Below are 12,069 nucleotides of genomic sequence, written 5' to 3' on the forward strand. Positions count from 1 at the left end.
GCAACTAATGGATTACAACATAAATAATAAAATAAGTATCCATAAGTCCATACTGATATAAAAACAAAATTGGATGAATAAACGAATGAATGAGAGAAGAGATCAGCTATTCCTAACAGAAAAACTTCAATTAATAAAGAGGAAATTCTTTTATAGAAAATCAATCATTACAACATCAAAGTAGTGATTGTTATAGGCAAGACCGTTAGATGAATACTAAATTTAGTAGGTGACTTTAAATCAGCTATTATAAATCTGTCCAAAGAACTAGAGAAAATCACATCTAAAGAATTAAAGAGGGGGGCGGTTCCAAGATGGCTGAATAGGAACAGCTCCAATCTACAGCTCCCAGGGTGAGCAACGCAGAAGATGGGTGATTTCTGCATTTCCAACTGAGGTACTGGGTTCATATCACGGGGGCTTGTCAGACAGTGGGGGCAGGACAGTGGGTGCAGCCCACCCAACGTGAGCCAAAGCAGGGCTAGGCACCACCTACCCCGGGTAAGGGAATTCCCATTCCTAGCCAAGGAAAGCAGTGATGGATGGCACCTGGAAAATCGGGTCACTCCCGCAGAATACTGTGCTTTTCCAATGGTCTTAGCAAATGGCACACCAGGAGATTATATCCCATGCCTGGCTCGGAGGGTCCCACGCTAGCACAGCAGTCTGAGATCAACCTGCAAGGCAGCAGCAAGGCTGGGGGAGGGTCGCCCACCATTGCTGAGGCTTGAGTAGGTAAACAAAGCTGCCTGGAAGCTTGAACGGGGAGGAGCCCACCTCAGCTCAAGGAGGCCTGCCTGCCTCTATAGACTCCACCTCTGGGGGCAGGGCATAGCCCAACAAAAGGCAGCAGAAACCTCTGCACACTTAAAAGTCCCTGTCTGACAGCTTTGAAGAGAGTAGTGGTTCTCCCAGCACGGAGTATAAGATCTGAGAACGGACAGATGGCCACCTCAAGTGGGTCCGTGACCCCCGAGTAGCCTAACTGGGAGGCACCCTATAGTATGGGCATACTGACACCTCACATGGCTGGGTACCCCTCTGAGATGAAGCTTCCAGAGGAACAATCAAGCAGCAACATTTGCTGTTCAGCAATATTAGATGTTCTGCAGCCTCCACTGCTGATACCCCGGCAAACAGGGTCTGGAGTGGACCTCCAGCAAACTCCAACAGACCTGCAGCTGAGGGTCCTGACTGTTAGAAGGAAAACTAACAAACAGAAAAGACATCCACACCTAACCCCATCTGTATGTCACCATCATCAAAGACCAAAGGTAGATAAAGCCACAAAGATGGGGAAAAAACAGAGTAGAAAAGCTGAAAATTCTAAACCTCAGAGTGCCTCTCCCACTCCAAAGCAATGCAGCTCCTCGCCAGCAATGAAATAAAGCTGGACAGAGAATGACTTTGGCGAGTTGAGAGAAGAAGGCTTCAGACCATCAAACTTCTCCGAGCTAAAGGAGGAAGTTCGAGCTCATCGCAAAGAAGCTAAAAACCTTGAAAAAAGAATAGACGAATGGCTAACTAGAATAACCAGTGTAGAGAAGTCCTTAAATGACCTGATGGAGCCGAAAACCATGGAACGAGAACTACGTGATTAATGCACAAGCTTCAGTAGCCGATTCAATCAACTGGAAGAAAGGGTATCGGTTGAAGATAGAATGAATGAAATGAAGCAAGAAGAGAAGTTTAGAGAAAGAAAGTGTAAAAAGAAATGAACAAAGTCTCCAAGAAATATGGGAGTATGTGAAAGACCGAATCTACTTCTGATTGGTGTATCTGAAAGTGATGGGGAGAATGGAACCAAGTCGGAAAACACTCTTCAGGATATTATCCAGGAGAACTTCCCCAGCCTAGCAAGGCAGGCCAACATTCAAATTCAGGAAATACAGAGAACGCCACAAAGATACTCCTCGAGAAGAACAACTCCAAGACACATAATTGTCAGATTCACCAAAGTTGAAATGAAGGAAAAAATGTTAAGGGCAGCCAGAGAGAAAGGCCGGGTTACACACAAAGGGAAGCCCAACGGACTAACAGGTGATCTCTCTGCAAAAACTCTACTAGCCAGAAGAGAGTGGGGGCCAATATTCAACATTCTTGAAGGAAAAAATTTGCATCCCAGAATTTCATATCCAGCCAAACTAAGCTTCATAAGGGAAGGAGAAATAAAATCCTATACAGACAAGGAAATGCTGAAAGATTTTGTCACCACCAGGCCTGCCCTACAAGAGCTACTGAAGGAAGCACTAAACATGGAAAGGAACAACCAGTACCAGTCACTGCAAAAACATGCCAAAATGTAAAGGTCATCAATGATAGGAATAAGCTGCATAAACTAATGAACAAAATAACTGGCTAACGTCATAATGACAGGATCAAATTCACACATAACAATATTAACCTTAAATGTAAATGGGCTAAATGCTCCAATTAAAAGACAGACTGGCAAACTGGATAGAGAGTCAAGACCCATCAGTGTGCTGTATTCAGGAAACCCACCTCATGGGCAGAGACACACATAGGCTCAAAATAAAGGGATGGAGGAAGATCTACCAAGGAAATGGAAAACAAAAAAGGCAGGGGTTGCAATCCTAGTCTCTGATAAAACAGACTTTAAACCAACGAAGATCAAAAGAGACAAAGAAGGTCACTACATAATGGTAAAGGGATCAATTCAACAAGAAGAGCTAACTATCCTAAATATATATGTACCCAATACAGGAGCACCCAGATTCAAAAGCAACTCCTTAGAGACCTACAAAGAGACTTAGACTCCCACACAATAATAATGGGAGACTTTAACACCCCACTGTCAACATTAGACAGATCAATGAGACAGAAAGTTAACAAGGATATCCAGGAATTGAACTCAGCTATACACCAAGCAGACCTAACAGACATCTACAAAACTCTCCACCCCAAATCAACAGAATATACATTCTTCTCAGCACATCATCACACTAATTTCAAAACTGACCACATAGTTGGAAGTAAAGCGCTCCTCAGCAAATGTAAAAGAACAGAAATTTTAACAAACTCTCAGACCACAGTGCAATCAAACTAGAACTCAGGATTCAGAAACTCACCAAAAATGCTCAACTACATGGAAACTGAACAACTTGCTGCTGAATAACTATTGGGTACATAACGAAATGAAGGCAGAAATAAAGATGTTATTTTAAACCAATGAAAACAAAGTTACAATGTACCAGAATCTCTGGGACACATTTAAAGCAGTATGTAGAGGGAAATTTATAGCACTAAATACCCACAAGAGAAAGCAGGAAAGTTCTACAATTTACACCATAACATTACAATTAAAAGAACTAGAGAAGCAAGTGCAAACACATTTAAAAGCTAGCAGAAGGCAAGAAATAACTAAGATCAGAGGAGAACTGAAGGAGATAGAGACACTAAAAAACACTTCAAAAAAAAATCAATGAATCCAGGAGCTGTTTTTTTTTTAAAGATCAACAAAATTGACAGACCACTAGCAAGACTAATAAAGAAGAAAAGAGAGAAAAATCAAATAGACACCATAAAAAAATGATAAAGGGGATATCACCACCGATCTGACAGAAATGCAAACTACCATCAGATAATACTATAAACACCTCTACACAAACAAACTATAAAATCTAGAAGAAATGGGTAAATTCCTGGACACATACACCCTCCCACGACTGAACCAGGAAGAAGTTGAATCCCTGAATAGACCAATAACAGGCTCTGAAATTGAGGCAATAATTAATAGGCTACCAACCAAAAAAAGTCCAGGACCAGATGCATTCACAGCCAAATTCTACCAGAGGTATAAGGAGGAGCTGGTACCATTCCTTCTGAAATTATTCCAATTGACAGAAAAAGAGGAAATCCTCCCTAACTCATTTTATGAGGCCAACATCATGCTGATACCAAAGTCTGGCAGAGACACAACAAAAAAAGAAGATTTTAGACCAATATCCCTGATGAACATCAATGCAAAAATCCTCAAAAAAAAATAGTGGCAAACCGAATCCAGCAGCACATCAAAAAGCTTATCCACCATGATCAAGTGGGCTTCATCCCTGGGATACAAGGCTAGTTCAACATATGCAAATCAATAAATCTAATCCAGCTTATAAAAAGAACCAAAGACAAAAACCACATGATTATCTCAATAGATGCAGAAAAGGCCTTTGAAAATTTCAACAGTCCTTCATGATAAAAACTCTCAATAAATTAGGTATTGATGGGATGTATCTCAAAATAATAAGAGCTATTTATGACAAACTCACAGCTAATAGCATACTGAATGGGCAAAAACTGGAAGCATTCCCTTTGAAAACTAGCGCAAGATAGGGATGCCCTCTCTCACCACTCTTTTTCAACATAGTGTTGGAAGTTCTGGCCAGGGCAACCAGGCAGGAGAAAGAAATAAAATATTCGATTAGGAAAAGAGGAAGTTAAATTGTCCCTATTTGTAGATGACATGATTGTATATTTAGAAAATCCCAACATCTCGGCCCAAAATCACCTTAAGCTGCTAAGCAACTTTAGCAAAGTCTCAGAATACAAAATCAATGTGCAAAAATCACAAGCATTCTCATATACCAGTAACAGACAAACAGAGAACCAAATCATGAGTGAATTCCCATTCATGATTGCTTCAAAGAGAATAACACACCTAGGAATCCAACTTACAAGGGATGTGAAGGACCTCTTCAAGGGGAACTACAAACCACTGCTCAACGAAATAAAAGAAGACACAAACAAATGGAAGAACATTCCATGCTCATGGATAGGAAGAATCAATATCGTGAAAATGGCCATACTGCCCAAGGTAATTTACAGATTCAATGCCATCTCCATCAAGCTAACAATGACTTTTTTCACAAAATTGGAAAAAACTACCTTAAAGCTCATATGGAACCAAAAAAGAGCCCACATTGCCAACACAATCCTAAGCCAAAAGAGCAACGCTGGAGGCATCATGCTACCTGACTTCAAACTATACTATAAGGCTACAGTAACCAAAACAGCATGGTACTGGTCCCAAAACAGAGATATAGACCAGTGGAACAGAACAGAGTCCTCAGAAATAATACCACACATCTACAACCATCTGATCTCTGACAAACCTGACAAAAACAAGAAATGGGGAAAGAATTCCCTATTTAATAAATGGTGCTGGGAAAACTGGCTAGCCATATGTAGAAAGCTGAAACTGGATCCCTTCCTTACACCTTATACAAAAATTAATTCAAGATGGATGACAGACTTAAATGTTAGACCTAAAACCATAAGAACCCTAGAAGAAAACCTAGGTAATACCTTTCAGGACATAGGCATGGGCAAGGACTTCATGTCTAAAACACCAAAAGCAACGGCAACAGAAGCCAAAATTGACAAATAGGATCTAATTAAACTAAAGAGCTTCTGCACAGCAAAAGAAACTACCATCAGAGTCAGCAGGCAACCTACAGAATGGGAGAAAAGTTTTGCAACCTACTCATCTGACAAAGGGCTTATATCCAGAATCTATAAGGAACGGAAACAAATTTACAAGAAAAAATCTACCCCATCAAAAAGTGGACAAAGGATATGAACATACACTTCTCAAAAGAAGACATTTATGCAGCCAACAGACACATGAAAAAATGCTCATCATCACTGGCCATCAGAGAAATGCAAATCAAAACCACAATGAGATACCATCTCACACCAGTTGGAACGGCGATCATTAAAAAGTCAGGAAGCAGCAGGTGCTGGAGAGGATGTGGAGAAACAGGAATGCTTTTACACTGTTGGTGGGACTGTAAACTAGTTCAACCATTGTGGAAGACAGTGTGGCAATTCCTCAAGGATCTAGAACTAGAAATACCATTTGACCCAGCCATCCCATTACTGGGTATATACCCAGAGGATTATAAATCATGCTGCTGTAAAGACACATGCACATGTATGTTTATTGTGGCACTATTCACAATAGCAAAGATCAACCCAAATGGCCATCAGTGACAGACTGGATTAAGAAAATGTGGCACATATACACCATGGAATACTATGCAGCCATAAAAAAGGATGAGTTCATTTCTTTTTTAGGGACATGGATGCAGCTGGAAACCATTATTCTCAGCAAGCTATCGCAAAGACAAAAATCCAAACACTGCATGTTCTCACTCATAGGTGGGAATTGAACAATGAGAACACTTGGACATAGGAAGCGGAACATCACACACCGGGGCCTGTCATGGGGTGAGGGAAGGGCGGAGGGATAGCATTAGGAGATATACCTAATGTAAATGATGAATTAATGGGTGTAGCATCCCAACATGGCACATGTATACCTATGTTACAGACCTGCACATTGTGCACATGTACCCTAGAACTTAAAGTATAAAAAAAAAAGAATTAAAGAAATGTATGAGAATAACATCTCATCAAGTAGTATATCAGTAAAAAGATACAAAAAGAAACCAAATAGAAATTCTGAAGTTGAAAAATATAAGAACTGAAATTAAAAATAAACCAAAGAAGTTCAACAGCAGATATAAGCAGGCAGAAAAAAGAATTCATGAACTGAAAGGTAGGTCAATTGTGATTACCCAGTCTAAGGAACAGAAAGATAACAGAGTGAAAAAAATTTACAAAACTCCAGAGACCCGTGAACATCATCAAGCATACCGAAATACGCATTATGGAAGTCTGAGAAAAAGTAGAGAGTGAAAGAGGCAGTAAGAATATTTGAAAAAATAATGGCTGAAAACTTCCAAAAATTGATGAACACTAATATACACATCCAAGAATCTCAATGAATTGCAAGTAAGATAAACTCAAAGAGAAGCACACCAAGACATCATAATTAAACTGTCAAAAGACAAACATAAAGAGAGAATCTTGAATGCAGAAAGAGAAAAATGACTGATCGTATACAAAAGAGCCTTAGTAAGATTAACAACTGATTTCTCACCCAATACTATTTATGATAATGGGATACCTACCATATTTAAAATGCTGAAAGAAAAAACATGTGAAGCAAATGTTTTATATCCAGCAAAACTTACAAATGAAAGAGAAATAAAAACATGTCCAGATAAACAAGAACTGATAAAAATTTTTTACTAGATATGCTTGACAAGAAATACTAAAAAGAGACTTTTAGGCTGAAATGAAACAACACTAACTGTAATTTGAAGACCATGAAAAAATAAAGAAGGCTGGTAAAGGTAACTGCATGAGGAAATATAAAAGATGAAAGAAGTATGTTTTTTGTTTGTACCTCTGTGTTTCATCCTACCTGATTTAAAATACAAACGCATAAAATAATTATTATAAATCTGCATTGATGAGAAAATAATGCATAAATAAAATATTGGTATGATAAAATCATAGAGGATGGGGAAGAGAATAGAAATAAATGGAATCAATAATTTTGTATACTATTGAAATTAAATAGAAATGAAACTGAACTAGACTGTAATAATTTAATTGTACTCACCAGAGTGACCCAGAAGAAAATAACTCAGAATGAATAATAAATAAAATGACAAAGGCTTTAAAAAATTATACTAGGGGCCAGGCATGGTGGCTAATGCCTGTAATCCCAACACTTTGAGAGGCCGAGGTAGATGGATCATTTAAGGCCAGGAGTTCGAGACCAGCCAGGCCAACATGGCAAAACCCTATCTCTACTAAAAAAAAAAATACAAAAATTAGCCATGCATGGTGGCACTGCAATCCCAGCTACTCAGAAGGCTGAGGCAGGAGAATCGCTTGAGCCGAGGAGGCAGAGGTAGCAGTGAGCCAAGATCATGCCACTATACTCCAGCCTGGGCGAGGTATACTAGAAAACATCTATTTAATACAAAAAAAAAGTAGTGATGGAAGAATAGACAAAATGAAAAATAAGACACAGAAATCCAAAGCAAAATAGCAGTAAATACCAATCTGTAAATTACCAAAATTAATTGTACCTGGATTAAACGCCCTAATTAGAAGGCAATATTGGTAGAATAGAATTTTTAAAAAGATACAACTCTATGTGATCTACAGAAAACACAATTTAGATTAAAATATATAAATAGGTTGGAAGTAACGGGATGCGAAATGATACTGGACACACAGTACTCAAAAGAGAGCTGTTTTATTTTGTCTGATATTTATAACAGACAAAATAGACTTAAGACAAAAATTGTTAGTAGAGATATTGAAGGGCATTGTATAATGATAAAACGGTCAATCAGGAAAATGTAGCAATTATGAAAATATATCACACTTAACTTTAAAGCCCCCAAATATAATACATAAAACAAAAAATGATTAAATTGAAGGGAGAAATAGACAATTCCACAATAGTTCAAAATTTAAATTTAGTCACTGGTTAATTTAAGAAATTTGCAGAGCCTCAAAACATTGCCTCCAAAATATTTACTAATTGCTAGAAGTTTTAAAAATTATTTAATACTCCTCACAAGAAGTGGAACTTAATTCTAGTCTCATTGAGTGTCAGCCAAAGTTAGTCACTGAATTTCAAATAATAGACTATGAAAAGGGAGAAAAAAAACCTACCAAACTTTAAAGTGGAGAAACCACCTCAACAAAAGTGATCAACATTAATATCACCAATAAGTTATGCTGACATCGTGCAACCCCTGATATTATGCAATGAGAAAGACACATCACTTCTGTGGTACTCTTATAAAAAATCTATAACTCCCCTTTAGTCATGAGAAAACCATCAAACGACTTGAAATCAAGAGACATTATAAAAAACAACTAACGAATATTCCTTAATAGTGTCAAGGTCATAAAATACTTTAAAGCTTAAAAAGCTGTCACTAATTGGAGGAGACCAAGGCGACATGAAGAATAAATGCAATATAGTACTGACTCAGGTCTTGAATCAAAAACAACAAAGGATATTAGTGCAAAAACTAGGAAAAGGTGAATAAGAACAATGTTGAAGTACTTACATTATCAGATTCTAAAATATAGTATGAAGCTACATTAGTCAAGACAGAATGCCATTATCATAAGTATAGAAAGATAGAGCATTAAAACACAAAAGAGTACAGAAATAAAAACACATATATGGTTAATTAATTTTTGTAAAAAGCACTAATAAAATTCAGTGATTAAATGAAAGATTTTCCAAATGGTCCTGGAATAACTAAATATCTCTATTGAAAAACAAACCATGTTGTTATCCATATATCCTTTGACTGATCTACCTATTTATCTGGACACATACCTCACACCATAAACAAAAATTAACTGAAAGTGAATCAAAACATATACATGAAAGTTAAAGCCATAACGTTCCTATAACACAAATAGAAGGTTATCTTTGCACCTTTGGATTGTGAAACAAATCTTAAAATGCCAAAAAAAAAAAAACCACACTGGACTTCATCAAATTTAAAACATTTGCTCATTGAATTACCTGATTACAAAAATAAACAGGCAACACACAGACAAGGAGGAAACATTTACTCTCTCTTTCTCTCTATATATAAAATTTGTATGTATGTATGTACATATGCATATACATGTATCTGACAAGGAATGTGACATCAACAATATGAAAGAGGAGGCAGCTCTAGGCTATCATCCCTCATAGAAACATAGAACAAGTGGATACTTTTGGAACCAGTTTTTTCAGAATTCAGAAAATCAGTCAAAATTTACAATAACCAAATGAACTCTAAAGAGAGAAAAAAAAATCTTCAAAACAGTAGGAAGTAATTGATGATTTTACTTACTCTTTTTCCACCCTCTTCCTGGCACAATAGTAGCTTTGGTTCAGAAGCAAGGACAGCCTGCATTCCCAGTGTGGCACCCTTTCCCTGGTTCCAAAGTAAGAAGAGTAGAATTGTTTCATATGGTTGTTCATATGGTTGCTCTAACTTGTCCACTACGTGGATGACTGACACAAGGCTTTCATCTTTGTTTTACCTAAGTAAAACTCAGGTCAGAAAAAGAACAAGCATTGCTTAAAAACACTGAAAGTCATACAATCCTCACATGTCTGAAGCAAAAGGCTATAATAAAAACAAACAGTAGATTGCTAAGGCAAAAATCTGGGAAGAGCTTTTTTACTTCCTACACTATTAAGATGACAAATTTATGAAGAATAATTATGAGTCTCTATTATCGGACACACATTGTATAAGTTATAATTTGTGACAACATAAAGGGTGGAGAATAGAGCTGTATAGGAGCAGAGATTTTGTATGTTATTGAAGTTATGTGTGCATCAAATCAACTAAATTGTTATAAATTTAGGATGTCACATATAATCCCCATATTAAACAAAAAGAAAATGTCTAAAAAATCTATATACAAAAATATAAGAAGAAAATCAGTTAATAACAAAAAATCCACTATCAACATAAAAGAAAGCATTAAGGGAGGGAAAGAGGGACAAAAAATTTCTAAGACATACTTAAACAGAAAAATGGCAGAGGTAAATCTTTCCTTATCCGTCATTACTTTAAATATAAATGGAACTAACTCTCCAATCAAAAGATATTGCTTGGAAGAATGAATTTTTAAAAATGTGATCCAACTATGTACTATCTACAAGGGATTCACTTTAGATATAAAAGACACAAATAGGTTGAAGCAAAAAAAAAGGAAAAAGATTTTCCTTGCAAATCTACAGCCACTGTAACAATATCAAACAAAGTAGGCATTAAATAAAAAAAAAAAAACACACAAGAAATGTCAATGCTTATTAGTAAATGGATAATTCATCAAGGAGATATCAAAATTATAAAAATAAATATACTAACAACAGATACCCGAGATATATGCACAGTTTCACAGAATTGAAGGGAGCAATAGACAGTCACACAATAATAGTTGGAGACTTCAGTTGAAAACATTCAAAAATGGATAGAGAATGTAGGAATAAGGTCAGTAGAAAATAGAGGATTTGAACAACACTACAAACAAACTAGACTTGACAGAGTTATAACACCTCACCCCACAACAGGAGAATACATAATCTTCTCAAGTGCACATAGAACATTCTCTAAGACAGAACACATTTTAGGCTACAAAACAATTCTCAATACATTTTGAAAGATTAAAATAATATAAAGTGTCTTTTCTAATTACAATGGAATGATGCTGTAAATAAATGACAGAAGAAAAACTGAAAAGTCAGTGTGTTATATATTCGATACTGTGTCTTTTGCTCTATGTAATTATACCTCTCTCTCTCTCTCTCTCTCTCTCTCTCTCTCTCTCTATATATATATATATATATATATATATATATATATATATATATAAAATTTGCTATGTTGGTACTATGAAATCATCAACTTAGAAACCCTCTTGCTCGTGTAACATAATGAAGATTAATGAGTTCTCTGTCACCTGAATTAACAGAACATATGTACCCTTCTAACCCTTTAAATAACATTTATCACATTCTTTTTACCTTGTTATACAGGGTTTTATATCCATCTTTTGCCTCTGCTATTGCTTTAAAGGCAACTTTTTGTCTCTGCTATTGATTTGAAGGCCACAAAAAAACATATAAAAGACCATGTTTTATTTATCTTGGTTTCCCAGCATGGCACCCAGGAAAACATCTTGCACATTTTGTCAGAGGATCCTGGGTTATTATTTCATAAATAAATGAATGATTAAATAAACAAGTACTAATCAAAGTAACCATAGCAGAAACCCTGATTTATGAGAAGTGCTAACATCACTTCCTTTGGCAGTTATCTAGATGTCTTTAAAAATGAACCTAAATCTTTTGTGGTATGAACACTCAACAAGAGAATGAAGGATGCATGTGGAAAATCTGTGAAGGAGAGAAAGCATGGATGCTTTACATTTTCAGAAGTCCTGAATATAGTTCATACAGTTAAAAGTAAACCCAGGGCTAAGCACAGTTGCTTACACCTATAATACCAACACTTTGGGAGGCTGAGGCAGGTGGATCGCCTTGAGCTCCAGTTTGAGACCAGCCTGGGCAACATGGTGAAACCTCATCTTCATAAAATATCAAAAATTAGCTGGGCATGGTAGCTTGTGCCTGTACTCCCAGCTACTCAGGAGGCTGAG

General features: G+C 36.7%; 1 protein-coding gene across 3 annotated transcripts in view; it reads right to left on the minus strand.

The window, feature by feature from the left end:
• SPIN4 (spindlin family member 4) overlaps window positions 1–12,069 on the minus strand; it is a 287,004-nt gene that overhangs the window by 24,530 nt on the left and 250,405 nt on the right. For all 3 annotated transcript variants that reach the window (XR_012429753.1, XR_012429761.1, XM_074028833.1), the window contains one exon: window positions 9,747–9,830. Coding sequence is in view for 1 of the 3 variants with exons in the window: in XM_074028833.1 (XP_073884934.1) it covers window positions 9,787–9,830 (44 nt within the window). In the remaining 2 variants the exon portion in view is untranslated. The remainder of the gene's footprint in view (window positions 1–9,746; window positions 9,831–12,069) is intronic.

This window comes from Macaca fascicularis, chromosome X, assembly GCF_037993035.2.
Source record: "Macaca fascicularis isolate 582-1 chromosome X, T2T-MFA8v1.1".
In the NCBI taxonomy this organism is placed as follows: domain Eukaryota; kingdom Metazoa; phylum Chordata; class Mammalia; order Primates; family Cercopithecidae; genus Macaca; species Macaca fascicularis.